At 38.3% G+C, this 20,722-nt stretch overlaps 1 protein-coding gene across 1 annotated transcript in view; it reads right to left on the bottom strand.

The window, feature by feature from the left end:
* LOC113260169 (beta-galactosidase-1-like protein 3) overlaps positions 1 to 20,722 on the bottom strand; it is a 55,265-nt gene that overhangs the window by 12,256 nt on the left and 22,287 nt on the right. Inside the window, exon 9 of the mRNA XM_057316724.1 lies at positions 19,298 to 19,362. Within this exon, the coding sequence (XP_057172707.1) occupies positions 19,298 to 19,362 (65 nt within the window). The remainder of the gene's footprint in view (positions 1 to 19,297; positions 19,363 to 20,722) is intronic.

Here is a 20,722-nt window from a genome sequence, read left to right as displayed (position 1 = left end):
TAAAAAGAACATCAGAAAAGCTAAGTACAACAGATAAGAATTTAAGGAACTCATGCCCGTCACTTTTTCAAAATTCAGTGCTTCGCTCTCCCTCCTTTCCCATCACCCATCACACCTTTACCATCACTCATAGCTTTGGTTTCTCCACCTCTCCTAAACATTCATGTTCTCCATACGCTTTATACTTTATATGCCTCACTGCTGTATCTGGATAGCACCATGATTCCAACCTTGTCATACGTGAGGCTGGCTTTAAAATAATTGGCTTTGGATAAACCAGGAGCTGACAGCAATTCCTGACACAGATACTGAAGCTCACATATACCAAAGACCCACAGCTAATATCATCCCAATGGGGAAAAACTGAGAGCTTTTCCTCTATGGTCAGGAATAAGACAGGGATGTCCATCCTCACCATTACTATTTAACACAGTACTGGAAGTCTTAGCCTCAGCAATCAGACAACAAAAAGAAATAAAAGGCATCCAAATCAGCAAGGAAGAAGTCAAACTTTCACTATTTGCAGATGACATGATAGTCTATGTAGAAAACCCAAAAGACTCCACCGAAAAATTGTTAGAACTGATACATGAATTCAGCAAAGTCACAGGGTATAAAATCAACATACAGAAATCTGTTGCATTTCTATTTGCCAATAATGAAGCAGCAGAAAAAACTACTAAAGAATAAATCCTATTAATAATTGCACCAAAACCAAAACATACCCAGGAATAAACCTAACCAAACAGGTAAAAGATCTGTACTCTGAAAACTACAGAACACATGTGAAAGAAATTGAAAAGGACACAAAGAAATGAAAAAACATTCCATGCTCATGGAGTGGAAGAATAAACATTGTTGAAATATCTATACTACCCAAAGCAATCTATATATTCAATGCAATCCCTATCCAAATACCACCAGCATTTTTCACAGAGCTAGAACAAACAATCCTAAGATTTGTATGGAACTACAAATGACCCTGAAGAGCCAAAGTAATCCTGAAAAAGAAAAGTAAAGCAGGAGGCATCACCATTCCAGACTACAAGCTACATTACAAAGCTGTAAGCATCAAGACAGTATTGTGCTGGCACAAAAACAGACACATAGATCAATGGAACAGAAGAGAAAACCCAGAAATGGACCCACAACTGCATGGTCAACTAATCTTCGACAAAGCAGGAAAGGATATCCAATGGAAAAAAGATAGGCTCTTCAACAGATGGTGTTGGGAAAACTGGACAGGCACATGCATAAGAATGAAAGTGGAAAACTGTCTTACACCATACACAAAAATAAATTCAAAATAGATGAAAGACCTAGCTGTGAGGCAGGAAATCATCAAAATCCTAGAGAACACAGGCCCTCTTTGATCTCGGCTGTAGCAACTTCTTACTAGACACATTGCCAGAGGCAAGGGAAACGAAAGCAAAAATGAACTATTGGGACATCATCAAGATAAAAATCTTCTGCATAGAAAAGGAAGCAACCAACAAAGAGTGCCAAAGCCCTGAAGTTCTATCAGGTGTTGAACAAATGTAGAAAGAAAATGCTTTTTGTTGAAGACTTTAGGAAAGAGTACCAGCACAAATTTCTTCCAAGTAAAAAGCATACCCTATAGTATATCAACAATTTCTTATTTGTAATTACAGAATGGGGTTCACAAGCTGGTAAAAAGAGTACGTTTTGCATAATACAATGTATCAGAAGCTTGAAAGAAAATAATTATTGCAGAATCACAAATAAGAAATAATAGTGGAAAGAAATCTGCTTGTGAAGTATCTGACATCAGTCTTACAATTTCAGCTGCCTCCCTGGGAGAGTTAGGAATGGGAAAGGGAGGTAGGTAAAGAAAAGAACTCATCCCTGAAAAAAACAATGTGCCATTAAGATATATTGTTACCCTGAAATGCAGTCAAATACTCAAAGACTTACAGGAACTTCTCTTAAGTACTTGAGCCAATAAGAGCTTATCTAATCAAGGAAGAGTATTAGTAAAAAAGGAATAAGAACAGAATCTATTTTTTAAATTTAAAAAAAGAGAAATAAAAAAATAATAAAGAGAAGAAACACTAAAAACTTGCAACGAAACAGGGCAAAATCGTGACCCAAAAATATTGGTGTGAAGTTAAAAACCTCAATGAAACAATTACCTCTATAAATTGAAGCACTAGACAAAACTAAAAGTACTCAAAGAGCACAGGATAAGAAAACACAAGGAGCTAGGGGCGCCTGGGTGGCACAGCGGTTAAGCATCTGCCTTCGGCTCAGGGCGTGATCCCGGCGTTGTGGGTTCGAGCCCCACATCAGGCTCCTCCGCTATGAGCCAGCTTCTTCCTCTCCCACTCCCCCTGCTTGTGTTCCCTCTCTCGCTGGCTGTCTCTATCTCTGTCAAATAAATAAGTAAAATCTTTAAAAAAAAAAAAAAAGAAAAGAAAACATAAGGAGCTAAAATATAACCTTGTAGATAAAACAAAACAAAAAAAAGGAGATAAAATAGAAAATATTAAGTCAAAACTGGAAGCAGCTAAAAAGGAAATAAACACTGTGAGGGACATAAAAAGTAGTGAAAAGTAAACAAAATTAAATGGAAATGAACATAAAGTAGAAAGGATTAGAGAGAAATGGACAAAGGACAGGTGAAAGACAGATAAAGAATTTGGAACTATACAAAACTTGTGTCCCTGAACAGAATAAACCAAATAATGAATCAAGAAACATACTAAAAGATATAATAGAAGACTTTCAATCTCAATAATGATAATGTATGTTATTTGGACCCACCTTCTCATTCAGGACAAAAAAAAGATGTTGGATACTTAAAAAAAAAAAAAAAGATGTTGGATAAAACAGATGATCTTAGATATAGCTCAAAAGAGAATCAGTACACATTAGAATGTGATAGATCAGGGAAAAAAAGGTATCCAAAAGGCAACATAAGAAGAAAAAATACACCAACTAATACAGATATAAAGCACACATGAGGTCTAACATAACTGTAGTTGAAATCTCAGAATGGAAGGAGTGAGACAATAGGCAGGAGCAATATTTGAAGAGATACTAGCTGAGAATACACAGGTCCAAGAAGTTCAACAAATTGGAAAAAATAATGAATAAATATATTCACACATAAACAAATTACAGTCTAAGTAAAAAACCACCAAAGACAAGGACAAAATTCTTTTTCGGATTTATTTATTTATTTTAGAGACAGAGAGCACATGTGTGCAAATGGGGGTAGGGGCCAAGGGAGAGGGAGAGAAATCCGCAAGCAGATTCCCTGCTGAACACAGAGCCCAACGTCATGGGGCTTGATCTCAGAACCCTGAGATTATGACCTGGGCCAAAATCAAGAGTTGGAGGCTCAACCAACTGAGCCACCCAGGTACTCAAAAGACAAAATTCTTTCTAGCAGACAACAGAGTAAAAATCACCTTCAGAGGAGTTAGCCTGACAGAGGACTTCTTAAATGCAATAATAAATTCAGCAGATTATATGCTGAAAGATCGGGGGGGAGAGGGAAAGGGAGAGGGAGAAGCAGACTCCCCACTGAGTGGGGAGCCCAATGCAGGGCTTGATTCCAGGACCCTGAGATCATGACCTGAGCCAAAGTGAGACACTTAACCAACTGAGTCACCCAGGTGCCCCTAAAGAAATTTCTAAAGGATAAACTTCAATCTGAAGAAAAATAATCCTAAATAGAATATCTGAGATATAAGAAATAAATAGCAAAATATGATAAATACTGTCCACTGACAGATGAATGGATAAAGAAGATGTGGTGTACATATATACAGTGGAATACTACTGAGCCATCAGGAAGGATGAATACTTACCATTTACATCAACGTGGATGGAACTGGAGGGTATTATGCTGAGTGAAATAAGTCAATCAGAGAAAGACAATTATATGGTTTCACTCATATGTGGAATATAAGAAACAGCAGTGAGGATCATAGGTGAAGGGAGGAAAAACTGAATGGGAAGTCATCAGAGAGGGAGAAAAACCATGAGAGACTCTTAACTATAGGAAACAAACTGAGGGTTGCTGGAGGGATGGTGGGTGGGGGCCTGGGGGAACTGGGTGATGGGCATTAAGGAGGACACATGATATGATATACATGCAACTGATGAATTATTGAACACTACCTCTGAAACTGATGAACTATATGTTAGCTAATTGAATTTAAATAAATTAAATTTTTTAAAGTTACAGTAAAATTAAAAGTAAAATGATGACACAAAAATGATATAATATTTATATATTAAACAAAGAAATCTGGTATGGCAATATCAACAATAGTCGAAACTTACCTTAAGATAAAAAGTAATGTTACACAAGATAAAAAGGAATAAATTTTGACATCAAAAACACAAAATGTGGGGGAGGGTAGTAAAAATGTAATTTTAGAATGTGTTTGAACTAAGTTGTTACCAACTTAAAATAGACTGTTATAAATTTAAGTTGCTCTATGCAAGCCTCATGGTAATCAAAAAGCAAAACATATGGTAGGTATATGAAAGATAAAGAGAAGGGAATCTGAGCATACCTTTAGAGAAAATCATCAAATCACAAAAGAAGGGACCAAGAAAAGAAGAAAGAAACAAAGGAATTATAAAACAGTCAGAAAACAATGAACAAAATGGCAATAAGTGAGTAACTATCAATAATTACTTTAAAAGTAAATAGAGGGGGCGCTAGGGTGGCTCAGTCAGTTAAGCATCTGCCTTCAGCTCAGGTCATGATCCCAGGGTCCTGGGACGAAGTCCCGAGTCAGGCTCCCTGCTCAGTGGGAAGCCTGCTTCTCTCTCTGCCTACTGCTTCCTGTACTCGTGCTCTCTTTTTCTCTCTGAAAACTAAATAAATAAAATCTAAAAAAAATTTTTTTTAAATAACATAAATAAAAGTAAATGGACTAAAAATTCCAGTCAAAAGACATAGAGTAGTGGAATGGGTAAAAAAAATAAGACCCAAATTGGAAGGATTATTAGAAATTTTTATCAACAGCTATATGCCAATAAACTAAGCAATCTGGAAGAGATGGAATCCTTCCTGGAAACCTATAAACTACCAAGATTGAAACCGGAAGAAATTGATTTCTTAAACAGGAAAATTAATTATGAAGAAATTGAGTCAGTGATAAACAACCTTCCAAATAACAAAACTCCAGGCCCGGACGGTTTTCCTGGGGAATTCTACCAAACATTCAAAGAAGAAATAATACCTATTCTCCTAAAGCTATTTCAAAAAATAGAAACAGAAGGAAAGCTACCAACCTCATTCTATGAGGACAATATTACCTTGATCCCCAAACCAGGCAAAGACCCCCTCAAAAAGGAGAATTACAGACCGATCTCCCTAATGAATATGGACGTCAAAATCCTCAACAAGATACTTGCTAATAGAATCCAACAGTACATTAAAAGGATTATCCATCACGATCAAGTGGGATTCATACCTGGGATGCAAGCGTGGTTCAATATTCGCAAATCAATCAGCGTGATACATCATATCAACAAGAAAAGACTCAGGAACCATATGATCCTCTCAATCGATGCCGAAAAAGCATTTGACAAAATATAGCATCCTTTCCTGATTAAAACCCTTCAGAGTGTAGGAATAGAAGGTACATTTCTCAATCTCATAAAAGCCATCTATGAAAAACCTACTGCAAATATTATTCTCAATGGGGAAAAGCTGGAAGCCTTTCCCTTAAGATCAGGAACTCGACAAGGATGCCCACTCTCACCACTATTATTCAACATAGTACTAGAAGTCCTTGCAACAGCAATCAGACGACAAAAAGGGATCAAATGTATTCAAATCGGCAAAGAAGTCAAAATGTCTCTCTTCGCAGATGACATGATACTCTATATGGAAAACCCAAAAGAAGCCACTCCCAAACTATTAGAAGTTATAGAGCAATTCAGTAATGTGGCGGGATACAAAATCAATGCTCAGAAATCAGTTGCATTTCTATACATGAATAACGAGACCAAAGAAAGAGAAATTAGGGAATCCATCCCATTTACAATAGCACCAAAAACCATACGTTACCTTGGAATTAACTTAACCAGAGACGTAAAGGACGTATATTCTAGAAACCATAAATCACTCTTGAAAGACATTGAGGAAGACATAAAAAGATGGAAAGATATTCCATACTCATGGATCGGAAGAATTAACATAGTTAAAATGTCCATGCTACCCAGAGCAATCTACACTTTCAATGCTATCCCGATCAAAATACCGAGGACATTTTTCAAAGAACTGGAACAAATAGTCCTTAAATTTGTATGGAAACAGAAAAGGCCCCAAATCTCCAAGGAACTGTTGAAAAGGAAAAACAAAGCTGGGGGCATCACAATGCCGGATTTCGAGCTGTACTACAAAGCTGTGATCACAAAGACAGCATGGTACTGGCACAAAAACAGACACATAGACCAATGGAACAGAATAGAGAGCCCAGAAATGGACCCTCGGCTCTTTGGGCAACTAATATTTGATAAAGCAGGAAAAAACATCCGGTGGGAAAAAGACAGTCTCTTCAATAAATGGTGCTGGGAAAATTGGACAGCTACATGCAAAAGAATGAAACTTGACCACTATCTCACACTATACACAAAAATAAACTCCAAATGGATGAAAGACCTCGATGTGAGACAGGAATCCATCAAAATTCTAGAGGAGAACATAGGCAGCAACCTCTACGACATTGGCCAAAGCAACTTTTTCATGACACATCCCCAAAGGCAAGAGAAACAAAAGATAAAATGAATTTATGGGACTTCATCAAGATTAAAAGTTTCTGCACATCCAAGAAAACAGTCAGAAAAACTAAGAGGCAGCCCACGGAATGGGAGAAGATATTTGCAAATGACACTACAGATAAAGGACTGGTATCCAAGATCTACAAAGAACTTCTCAAACTCAATACACTAGAAACAAATAAACAAATCAAAAAATGGGCAGAAGATATGAACAGACACTTTTCCAATGAAGACATACAAATGGCTAACAGACACATGAAAAAATGTTCAAAATCATTAGCCATCAAGGAAATTCAAATCAAAACCACACTGAGATACCACCTTACACCAGTTAGAATGGCAAAAATAGGCAAGGCAAGAGACAACAATTGTTGGAGAGGATGTGGAGAAAGGGGATCCCTCCTACACTGTTGGTGGGAATGCAACAGCCACTCTGGAAAACAGTGTGGAGTTCCCTTAAAAAGTTAAAAATTGAGCTACCCTATGATCCAGCCATTGCACTACTGGGTGTTTACCCCAAAGATACAGACGTAGTGAAGAGAAGGGCCATATGCACCCCAATGTTCATAGCAGCAATGTCCACAATAGCTAAATCGTGGAAGGAGCCGAGATGCCCTTCAACAGATGACTGGATTAAGAAGTTGTGGTCCATATATACAATGGAATATTACTCAGCTATCAGAAAGAACGAGTTCTCAACATTTGCTACAACATGGACGGCACTGGAGGAGATAATGCTAAGTGAAATAAGTCAAGCAGAGAAAGACAACTATCATATGATTTCTCTCATCTATGGAACATAAGAACTAGGATGATCGGTAGGGGAAGAAAGGGATAAAGAAAGGGGGGGTAATCAGAAGAGGGAATGAAACATGAGAGACTATGGACTATGAGAAACAAACTGAGGGCCTCAGAGGGGAGGGGGGTGGGGGAATGGGATAGACCGGTGATGGGTAGTAAGGAGGGCACGTATTGCATGGTGCACTGGGTGTTATACACAACTAATGAATCATCGAGCCTTACATCGGAAACCGGGGATGTACTGTATGGTGACTAACATAATATAATAAAAAATCATTAAAAAAAAAAATAAGACCCATCTATATGCTGCCTACGAAAGACTTACTGCACATGTAAGGACATACATAGATTGAAAGCAAGAGATGGAAAAGATATTCCATGCAAATGGAAACCAAAAGAAAACTGGGATACCTATACTCACATCACACAAAATGGACTTTAAGACAAACACTGTAATAAGAGACAAAGAAGGTCATTATATAGGGGATCAATATAAAGAGGTCAATCCAACAAGAGGATAAAACATTTGTAAATATTTATTTAATAAGTCTTAATAACTATAAGAAGATTGAAATCATATCAAGCTCTCTTCCAACTATAATAGTATAAAACCAGAAATAAATTACAAGAAGAAAAATGGATGGGCGCCTCGGTGGCCAAGTCGTTAAGCGTCTGCCTTCACCTCAGGGCGTGATCCCGGAGTCCTGGGATCGAGCCCCACATCAGGCTCCTCCGCTGGTAGCCTGCTTCTTCCTCTCCCACTCCCCCTGCTTGTGTTCCCTCTCTCGCTGACTGCCTCTCTCTCTGTCAAATAAATAAATAAAATCTAAAAAAAAATAAACAAACAAGAAAACTGGAAAGTTCAAAAGCATATAAAGATTAAACATGCTACTGAACAATCAATGGGTCAAAAAAGAAATCAAAAGAGAAATCAATAAATCTTGAGGCAAATGAAAATTGAACTACATATCAAAATTTAAGGGATGCAGCAAAAGCTGTCCTAAAAGATAAGTTTGTGTGCTAAATGCCTACATTAAAAAGCAAGAAAGATCTCAAATAAACAACCTAACTTTATACCACAAGGAAATTTTAAAAAAGGAACAAATTAAGCCCAAAGTTAATAGAAGAAAGGAAATAATAAAGATCAGAGTAGAAATACATGAGAGACTAAAAGCACAACAGAAAAGATCAATGAAACTAAGAGCTGGTTTTTTTTTGAAAAGATAAACAAATAATTGGCTAAACTTACCAAGAAAAAGATAGAGGATTCACATAAATAAAATCAGAAATGAAAAAGGACATGTTACAATTGATACCACATCAATATAAGGAAAATAAGAGACGGCAATGAACAACTATATGCCAAAAAGTTGGACAACCAAGATGAAATACATAAATTTCTAGAAATATACAACCTGCCAAGACTGAATCGTGAAACTATAGAGAATCAAAAACCTCCCAATAAACAAAGGTCCAGGACCAGATGGATTAACTGGTGAATTCTGCCAAACATTTAAAGAAGAACTAATGCCAATCCTTTCCAAACTCTTCCAAAAAATAGAAGGAGGGAGTATTTCTAACCTCATTTTCCAAAGCCAGGATTACCCTGATACCAAAACCAGACCAAGCATACTGCAAGACTAGAAAATATCAAGCCAATATACTTGATGAACATATATGCAAAAATCTGCAATAAAATATTAGCAAACTGAGTTCAACAGCACATTAAAAAAATCATTCACCATGAACAAGTGGGATTTATCCCTGCAATGCAAGAATGTTTTAACATTCACAAATCAAACAATGTAGAACAGAACTGAGAGCCCAGAAATAAACCCACACATATATGGTCAATTAATTTACAACAAAGGAGCCAAAAATATAAAATGGGGAAAGGACAGTCTCTTCAACAAATGGTGTTAGGAAAACAGGGATAGCCACATGTGAAACAATGAAACTGAACCCTTATCTTATACCTTACATAAAGATTAACTCAAAATAAATTAAATACTTGAATGTAAGACCTGAAACCATAGAATCCCTAAAAGAAAACATAGGCAGTAATCTCCTTCATGTTGGTTTTGGCAATGGTTTTTGGATCTGACATCAAAAGCAAAGGCAACAATCACGCAAAAAAAACACTGAGACTACATCAAACTAAAGAGCTTCTGTTCAGCAAAGGAAACCATCAACAAAATGAAATGGCAATCTACTGAATGTGAGAAAATATTTGCAAATCATATATCTGATAACCAGTTAATATCCAAAATACATAAAGAACTCATACAACTCAATTGCAAAAAACAGGTAACCTGATTTAAAAATGGGCAGAAGATCTGAATAGACATTTTTCAAAGAAGAAATATAGAGAGCCAACAAGTACATGAAAAGATGCTCAACATCACTAATAATTCAGGGAAATGTGAATCAAAACCACAATGATCTATCATCTCGCATCTTTAAGAATGGCTCTTATCAAAAAGACAAGAAAGAACAAGTGTTGGTGAGGATGTAGAGAAAAAGGAACCCACTGTTAATGGGAATGTATATCTGTGGAACCACTATGGAAAACAGTATAGAGGTTCCTCAAAACATTAACAATAGAAATAAAATATGATCCAGTAATTCCACCTCTGGGTATTTATCTGAAAAAAAATCAAAGCACTAACTAAAAAAGATATAAACACCCCCATGTTCATTACAGCATTATACAATAGCCAATGTATAAAAACAAACTAAGTGTCCATTGATGGACGAATGGATAAAGATGTGATACTTATGAGAAATTAAATATTTTAGCCATAAAGAATGAAATCTTGCCATTTGTGACAACATGGGTAGACCTGAGGACATTATAAAAAGTGATATAAATCAGACAGAGAAAGACAAATATCATGTGATCTCACTTATATGTGGAATCATAAAAAAAAAAAAAGTTAAAAACCAACAACAAAAACCAAAGCTCAAAGAAACAGAGAACAGATGGCTGGTTGCCAGATGGAGGGAAGGAGGGAAAAAGGGAAGATGGGGTGGTTGGGTGAAATGGGTAAAGGGGGTCAAAAGATACACACTTCTAGTTATAAAACAAATAAGTCATGGGGATGTAATGCACAGAATGGTGACTATAGTTAATAATACTGTATTTATACTTGAGCATTGCTGAGAGTAGGTCTTAAAAGTTCTCATCACAAGGGCACCTGGGTGGCTCAGTGGGTTGGTTGAGCGTCTGCCTTCAGCTCAGGCCATGATCTCAGGGTCCTGGGATCAAGTACCGCATTGGGCTCCTTGCTCAGTGGGCAGCCTGCTTCTCCCTCCCCCTCTACGTGCCACTCCCCCTTCTTGTGCTTTCTCTCGCTCTCTCTCTGTCAAATAAATAAAATCTTTAAAAAAAAACTTTTTTTAAAGTTCTCATCACAAGAAAAAAATTGTTATTAAGTGTGGTGATAGATGTTAACTAGACTTATTGTAGTGATGACTCCACGATATATACAAATATCAAATCATTATGTTATAAATCTGAAACTACTATAATGCTATATGTCAATTGTACCTCAATAAAAAAAAGAAACCATAAAGGAAAAAAAAAACCTTAGAAAAAAAGAAGTGGCGAAGAAACTACTGAACACCCCTATATGAGTGAATCCTAAATGGATACAAATGATAGTTTTATACTGAGTGTGGGTTATTCTCTTATCTTCATTTCTCATTGCCTTTTTAAAGATGTGGGAAAGAACACCTAGGAAAACATATTGGGCTAGCATGGATGTGGTGGGTCTTACATCTTTATGCAGATTTTACCTCCACAAATCCCACCACATGTTCTGTGGGAAGACTGGGGAGAATCCTCAGTAACCTTCTGTTACAGGTAAATTGGGTCCCCCCCCTCCAAAAAATTCATATATTGAGGTCCCAACTCCCAGGACCTCGGAATGTGACTGTATTTGGCAAAAGGGCCTCCAGAATGAGTGGTGTCCTTATAAAAAGAGGAAATTTGAATATAGACAAGCATAGAGAGAAGACCATGTGAAGATACAAGGAGGAGAAGATGGCTATCTACAGGCCAAGAAAAGAATCTCAGATAAAAACAACCCGGATGACACCTCAATCTTGGATGTCTAAGCCTCTAAAACTGTGAGAAGATAAATGCCTGTTGTTTAAGTACCCAGTCCATGGTGTTCTGTTATGGCAGTCCAAGGAAACTAAAACAGGTTTTGATACCAAGAAATGGGGTACTGTGGCAATTTGTTATTAGTTAACAAATACCTAAAGATGTGGAAGTGGCTCTGGAACTAGGTAATGGGGAGAGGCTGGATGAATCCTGAAGTGCTTGTAAAAAATAAGCCTAGATTTCCTTGAAGGGACTGTTAATAGAAATATGGGATTAAAGGTAATTCTAGTGAGAGCTCAGAAAAAGAAGAGGAGAGCTGGAGAGAGAGCTTGTATCATCTTAGAGAATACAAATGTCATCATAAACAAATTGCTGTTAGAAATATGAAAGTTAAAGATGCTTCTGATGAGATCTCAGGTGGAAATTAGTAAATGTTATCAGAAACTGGAAGGGGAAGTTGATCCTTGTTATAAAATGGCAAAGAACTTGGATGAATTGAGTTCTGGTATTTTGTGGAAAACAGAACTTGCAACTGATGGACCCCAATATTTAAATGAGGAGATTCCGAAGAAAATGTTGATGGCATGGTCTGGTTTCTCCTTGTTCCCTATAGTGAAATATAAGAAGAAAAAGATAAATTGAAGAAGGAATTGTTAAGCAAAAAGGAACCCAAACTTGAAGATTTGTAAAATTCTCAGCCTACCTATATTGTAAAAATTGAGAAAGTGCGATTAGAGAACATTGAAGATGTGGCTGGACAATCATTTGCTACAGAGGTTGCTGGTGGGTGACTTATGGATCCATTCAGCCACCTCAACAGAAGCCAGGAATAGGGGTGGGGCTATCTTAGGTAAGATCCAAGGAGGACCCTCTTGTCTAATGGCTTGGGCTCCCATAAATTGTATGGGAGGCCAACAGGTTTTTAAAAATTTTATACTCGCAGAAATGCTACTGACTTGGACAGAAGGCAACAGAGCTGAGGCAAAATGAAGGAAAGCTGTTGGACTTCTGGGATTCTACAGGATGAGCCAACAGAGCTATCAGGCTGCAAATATACATGATCCTTCAAGAAAAAAGAGGAATGACACTGAAGGTGGTTGAGAGGTCAGCAGGCTACCATTACTACTGTGGGCACAGAGGCCCAGTGGACAGGGCTGTGTTGTCTTTTTCTAGGTTCCAGAGGAGTCAGAGCCAATGGCCAGGTCTGAGGGTATGGGGCTGTCACCCTGGTGGGCCTGAAAGGGAAGCCCGCCCTGGTAGATATAGAGAACAGAGAATTATTATTAAGACTTAAAGCCTAATTATTATTCTGAGGCCTTAAATCTAATGGAATTTGCCCTACAAGGTTTTGGACTTGCTTGCCACCCATGACCCCTTTCTTCTTTCCAATTTCTCCCTTTTGAATGAGATTGTTTATCCTGTGCCTATCCTACATTGTATTTTGGAAGCAGATAACTTGTTGCCTGGTTTAACAGGTTCATACCTAGAGAAGCATTTTGCCTAGGATGAATCATACCTAGAGTCTCATCTCTACCTGTATTAAATGAGATTTAGATGAGATTTTGGACTCAGAGTTGATGCTGGAATTAAAAAAAAATAAGTTGGACTTTGAGGCTGCAAGCATGAGGTTAATATATTTTGCATGAAAGAAAGACCTAAATTTGGGTGAGGGTGGTTAGTTATGGGCTGAATTGTGTCCCCCACATATACAGTGAACTCCTAATGCCCAGTATCTCGGAATATGATTATATTTGGGAAAAGAGTATTTAAACAGTTTATTAAGGTTAAATGAGATTATTAGGGTGGACCCTAATCCAATATGACTAGTACCCTTATAAGAAGAGATTAGGGGGGCACCTGGGTGGCACAGCGGTTAAGCACCTGCCTTCGGCTCAGGGCGTGATCCCGGCGTTATGGGATCGAGCCCCACATCAGGCTCTTCAGCTATGAACCTGCTTCTTCCTCTCCCGCTCCCCTGCTTGTGTTCCCTCTCTCGCTGGCTGTCTCTATCTCTGTCAAATAAATAAATAAAATCTTTAAAAAAATAAAAAAAATAAAAAATAAAAAAGAAGAGATTAGGATACAGACACACACAGAGGGAAAACCTTGTGAAGATGCCCAGAGAAGTCAGCCATCTACAGGCCAAGGAGAGAAGCCGCAGAAGTAACAAACCCTTTTGACACCTTGATCTCAGATTCTAGCCCCCAGAACTGTGAGAAGATAAATACCGTTTAAGCCAACAAGCCTGAGGTACTTTGGCTTCCTTCTGGACACTGGCTGGGGAAGGGAAGCAGCAGCCCCTGCCAAATCTCCCATACCCCTCTCTTCTAGGGAACAGAAGACTCAATCTGCAGAGACAGGAACAACAAAGCTGTCACCTTAAGGCACGGGTAAAAACCTACTGCTTCTGAGAAACAGAGCAGGGAAAAACCAATAAAACAAAACACTGCCCTTGGGAGAGGGCAAGAACCTGTGGTGAGCCTGGAAATACAGCTAGGGAAGAAAGAGGAGCCCTTGAAAAGGCCGTACCTCTCCGACCCAGGCACACAGTGCTTGCCTAAGACTGAGGCTTCATTGTAACATCAGAGAATCCATTTCCTCCCTCACCATCAGGCTAACCAGTACAGAGTATAAATGACATATAGTATAGCAGGGAGAGCTGGGAAAGACAGACTCTCTTGGGGTGCAATGCAAAGGGAAGAATGAAAGCCAAGGGGAGTCCAGACATTGAGAAAACACCTCTGACAAACTAGCCCTTGCACTAGACACGAGATGTTCTAGAGGAATTTGAAGCCTATGGTTCAAGGAGGACAACCTTAGCAACAAGAAACCTCAAGTTCAGCCCAACTTCTGGCTAGATTAACACAAAACCCCCACATGAAAAGGCTAGCAGAAAGAAAAGCATGCTTATTTCCTATGTCCCACACAAGATGTTCAGTTTTCTTAAAACAAAACAAAACTATGAGCCCTACAAAATGGCAAGAAAAAAAAACACATTTTGAAGAGCTAAAGCAATAATCAAGAACAGTCTCAGATAAGACAGTCGTTGTAATTAAAATACAGCATCCAAGCAGTGTAAGACAATATCAAACGATCTTATGTACATGTAATTGGACCTGCAGAAGAAAAGAGAGAGAATAGAGGAACTATATGAATAAGCAATGAATGAATAAGCACCAAACCACAGATCCAATCTGTGAGAACAACAAGCAGGATAAACTCTAAGAAACAAACCATACCTAAGTATATTATATTCAAGCTTCTGAAAACCAAACACAATGAGAAAATTCTAAAGGCAGTTAAAGAAAAAAAGACAAATCACCTACAAAAGCCACAGATAAGAATTAATATAGACTTCTCATCAGAAACCATGAAAGCCAAAAAACAAACAAACACAATGGAATGGCATCTCTAAAATGAGGATTTAGGAATATACTATTATAAGATATTAATACTACACGTGAAACAGTTCAGTATTTGAAAGTACTTTCAGATCAATTTAACATGTATATTTTAAATCCTTGGGCAACAGCTAAAACTTAAAACCTGAGAAAAGTAATTAGTCTATAGGAGATAAAAGTGTGATTATAAAAAATGCTCAATTAACTCAAGAAAAGGGGAAAAAAGAAGAAGAAAGAAACATAACAAGTGGAAAAATAGAAAAGAATTAGCAAGATGCTAGATTTTAATCCAACTATATCAATAATCACTTTAAATGTGAATTATCTAACTACATCAGTTAAGAGACAAAAACTATCAGATTAAATATTTTAAAAAGTAATACATAATTATATGCTGTCTGGAAGAAATCCACTTTAAATACAAATACTTAAAGACAGGTAAAAAGCCACCTCGGTGGCTCAGTCAGTTAACAGCTCAGGACAGGATCCCAGGGTACTGGGATCAAGCCCCACGTCAGGCTCACTGCTCAGTGTGAAGCCTGCTTCTCCCTCTTCTTCTGCCCCTCTGCCCCGCTTGTGCTTTCTCTCTCAAATAAATGAATAAAATCTTAAAAAAAAAAAACGGTAAAAAGTAAAAGCATAAAGAAAAATACATCATGTAAACCACTAACCAAAAGAAAACTGGAATAGCTATATTTATATCAGTCCAAGTAGACTTCAAACAAGGAAGATGGTCATTACATAATGATAAAGGGGTGAATTCTCCAAGAAAATACAACAATTCTAAATGCGTATATACCAAAAACCAAAGCTTCAAAATACACAAGACGAAAATGGACAGATCAGAAAGGACAAATAAATAAATCCACTAAATAAATTAATAATAAATAATGATTAATTAATCCATTAAATAAATATAATTATTTAGAAATATCAACACTTTTCTCTTAGTAATTGATAGAATAAGTAAGTAGAAAATCAGTAAGAATAAAGATGACCTGAACAGTACCATCAATTAACTTAAGCTAATGGAAATTTATAAACAAATGCAAAATACACATCTTCTCAAGTGTACATGGAACATTCACCAAATTGACCATATTATGAGTCATAAAACAAACCTTAACAAATGTAAAAGAACAGAATCATACAAAGCATATTCTTGGATTTTAACAGAAATCCAAGTTTTTAAACTAGAAATCAACAACAGAATAATACCTGGAAAATCCCTAAGGATTCAAAAATTAAGCAACACATTTCCGATACATAGAATAAAGATGAAGTCTCAAGGGAAATTTTTAAATGTTTTGAACATTGAAACATTTTTGAAAATGAAAATATAGCATATCAAACTGCATTCAGGGAAATTTATAGCCATAAATGCTCATATTAGGAAAGAAAAAATTCTCAAGTCAGTAATTTAAGCTTCCACCAAATAAACAAACAACCTAGAAGAAGTAGAGCCAAGTCAGTCCAAAAGAAGCAAAATAAAAAATGCTAAAGATCAAAGAAAAAATCGACAAGTAGAAAAGAAAATAAAGCAAAAAAATAAATAAAAATAAAAAGCCAAAACTAGTTCTCTGAAGAGATCTATAAAACTAATAAACTTCTAGTCACAATGACTGAGATAAAAAGAAGACACAAACTTACCAATATCAGGAATGGAAGAAGGGCCACCACCACTGACAACAAAGACATTACAAGGATATCAACAGAATATTACAAACAACTTGTGTCCATGAATTCATAAACTTAGATGAGATAGAATAGAATAAATCTTTAAAAGACACAAACTACCAAAACTTGCTCAAGAAGAAATAATCTAAATCATGCTATATGTATTAGAGAAATTAAAGTTCTAGTTAAAAGTCTTTTTAAAAAGAAAACTTCAGGTCCAGATGGTTTCACTGGTGAATTTTACCAAACATTAAGTAAGAAATGCTACAGATTCTATACAACCTCTTCCAGAAAATAGAAAAGGAGGGAATACTTCCAAACTCATTTTATGAAGCCAGTATTACCCTGATTCTAAAATAAAGACATTACAAGAAAAGAAAACCAAAGACCAATATCCCCCACGAACAAGGAAGCAAAACTTCTCAATAAGTCATGAACAAATCAAATCCATCAGAATATACACAATAATATATCACAATCAAGTCGGATTAATCCCAGGAATACAAGACTGGATCAACTTTCAAAACCCAGGCTTAACCATATTAGTGTACAAAAGAAGAAGGACATGTGAGAAAAATTGCATGACCTTTGGCTTTGGCTATGACTTTAGACATAGGATACAAGTCACGATGCACTTGGCTATCAAAAGGAAGGAAGTACTGATTCATGCTACAGTACAGATGAACCTCAAGCTGCGTGAAAGAAACCAGATACAAAAGACTAGATATTGTACAATTCCATATATAGGAAATGTCTAGAAAAAGCAAATTTATAGAGATGGAAAACATCAGCACTTGCCTTGGGTTGGAGACGGGACCAGGAGATTGACCACAAATGAGTGTGGGGAAACTCTTCAGATTGTGGTGCTGGCTGTAAAACTCTACATCTTGGATTATATACTTACAACGGGTGAATTTAATGGTGTATAAATTATATTTCAACAAAGCTGCTTTTAAAAAAAAAGTGACAACCAGAGAAAGACAGTTGTCATATGGTTTCACTCATATGTGGAATATAAGAAACAGTGCAGAGGATCATAGGGGAAGGGAGGGAAAACTGAATGGGAAGAAATCAGAGAGGAAGACAAACCATGAGAGACTCGTGACTCCGGGAAACAAACTTCCTCAGGTTGTGGAAGGGCAGGTGGGTGGGGGGATGGGGTAACTGGGTGACGGGCATTAAGGAGGGCACATGATGTGACGAGCACTGGGTGTTATATGCATCTAATGAATCAATGAACACTACATCAAAAACTAATGATGTACTATATGTTGGTTAACTGAATTTAAATTAAAAAAAAATAATAATAATTTTAAAATTTTAAAAATGTTTCAAAAGTGACAAGAGAAAAAGAACCAACAACAAAAAAAGACACTTACTACAGCCATTAAAAACTAGATAGCCATTGGGGCACCTGGGTGGCTCAGTCGTTAAGCCTCTGCCTTCGGCTCAGGTCATGATCCTGGTCATGATCCCAGCGTTCTGGGATCCAGCCCGCATCGGGCTCCCTGCTCAGCGGGAAGCCTGCTTCTCCCTCTCCCACTCCCCCTGCTTGTGTTCCCTCTCTCGCTGGCTGTCTCTCTGTCAAATAAATAAATAAAATCTTAAAAAAACAAAAAACAAACTAGATAGCCATGAATGCAGCCCTGGCAGAGTCCCTTCTATTTACTAGGTCAGAAGATGTGTAGAAATTAGTGAGAAGAGGAAATAAGATTAATTTGTTCTTTAATTAAAACTTGTGTAGCAGGTGTAGGGCACTGGAGGAAGCACCCGGGAGGCTCTTGGCCAAGTGCGTGCCGTACTTTGCTGTACTGAAGAAGGCCTTCCTGCCTAAGGGAGAAGAGCAGTGCGGGCTGAGCCTGGAAAGGAAGACTGCATCAGGTTACACCAGGCCCCTCAGGCCATGGCTCCAGCTTTGGATATTATCCTGGGCACAACGGAGACCGAGAAAGTGTGTTAAGCAGAGGAAACCATAATCAGTTTGGTCTTTAAGAGCTCAATCCAGCTGTTCTGTGAAGAAAGGATATAATCCCCAAAGGCATGGACTATGCTTTGTCCATCTTTGAAACCATCACAAGGGACAACGCACTGAGAGGAAATAGGAGCTATTCAATCCATGGTTGTTAATGAAGTCATGTACAATAGTTATTCACTCCCATCATTTGCAGTCTGGCTAAAATAGGCTGACTCCAGCAAAGCTAGGTACGAGTCCTCTCTCAGCAATGTATATAGCCCATTTCTGAGCTCTGTCCTTGCAGAGAAAAAAAGAACATCATCTCCCTTTGCTTAACTCACTTAATCCCCTCACCTTCCCTCTAGTCATCTCCATGAGGTGCTTCACTAACAGTGGTGATGGAAGGACTTCCTCTTCATTCCCCATGACAAAAGGTATAAACTCCCCAAATTGCTTTGGAACCCAGCTGAGGGGGGAAGCAGCAGTTTCCTTGCCAGGCCTGTTCCCATTGAACACCAGCTGCACAGGCTAGGGGGTTTGGGCAGGCAAAGGAGCAAAGACTCTTCATCTCTAAGACATCCTTACCTGCAGCTGGGAAAGCTGCTCGAAAGCACTCTTCTCAAATGTGTTCATATTGATGGTGGCCAGAACTAGAGAGAGAAGAGGCAGGTGCTGCGTGAGGTACTGTGCCAGTGCCACCAGGGGATGGTTGGAGGCCCACACCTTGCACACAGAAGGAAGAGGTGCTAAGTAGTAAGGACAATGAGACACTACTCATAATCCACTTTGCAAAGTACAAAGGGCTGCCATATATGTCCTCACATCACTGGGAACTTGCAAGGACAAAGCAAGTTATGAAGGGCAGTTAAAATTAACCACATTTCGTGTAGAGAAGTAGAACAGGCCAAGATCATGCAACTTGATTAGACTTAGGAACTGAATACAAGTCTCCTGACCCAAGTTCAGCACACTTCCCACTGTACCATAATGACATGGGGAAGAGGGGCGCCTGGCTGGCACAGCGATTAAAGCGTCTGCCTTCGGCTCAGGGCGTGATCCCGGCGTTATGGGATCGAGCGCCATATCAGGCTCTTCCACTATGAGCCTGCTTCTTCCTCTCCCACTCCCCCTGCTTGTGTTCCCTCTCTCGCTGGCTGTCTCTATCTCTGTAGAATGAATAAATAAAATCTTGAAAAAAAAAAAATGGGGAAGAGCCACCAAAAAGGAGGGGAGACAGCAATATATGGAAGTAATGATCTTGAACTAAGGACTACGTAACAGATACTCCCCTGGTCTCAAATGGCTGCTGACGATACGTTGGTCATTTCCCTCACTATCATCACCTTATGATTATGGTCTGAGCTGTTCTATTACTCTCTAGGATGAACTCCACTCAGAGTCCATAGTAAGCCTCTGGCTGCAAGATCCCAGGACTAGAACTTGGCCTTGGCCGGCTTCCTGACACATGTCTATCTTCTGTTTCTCCACGTGGCTTTCCACATTGGTGGAGAAGACCTGGATTCTATTTTTTTTTAAAAGATTTTATTTATTTATTTGACAGAGAGAGAGACAGCCAGTGAGAGAGGGAACACAAGCAGGGGGAGTGGGAGAGGAAGAAGCAGGCTCCCAGCGGAGCAGGGAGCCCGATGAGGGGCTCAATCCCAGGACTCCAGGATCACGCCCTGAGCTGAAGGCAGACGCTTAACGACTGAGCCACCCAGGTGCCCCGAGAAGACCTGGATTCTAAACCATGCCCAGCACCAATCCAGATTCTTTGCCGGAAAAACTGTGAAAGATGAAAAAGTATACTGAGGCCAGAAGATCGTGATTACAGCTCTGTTTAAAGACAACACAAGTGAGGGAAAGAGATGGGGTTGGTGTGTGAGCTCTTCACTTGGACCTCGAGTCCTCATCAGTATCAAGTTTCTGGAGTCCACTTCAATGTACATGGGAAAGAGAGACATCCGAGATATACTTGGTTCAAGATTCAAACTGGCTGGTGAAGAGCCT

Source organism: Ursus arctos, unplaced genomic scaffold, assembly GCF_023065955.2.
Source record: "Ursus arctos isolate Adak ecotype North America unplaced genomic scaffold, UrsArc2.0 scaffold_22, whole genome shotgun sequence".
NCBI lineage: Eukaryota > Metazoa > Chordata > Mammalia > Carnivora > Ursidae > Ursus > Ursus arctos.
Note: the sequence above shows the minus strand (reverse complement) of the source record. Positions and strands in the feature narration are given on the sequence as shown.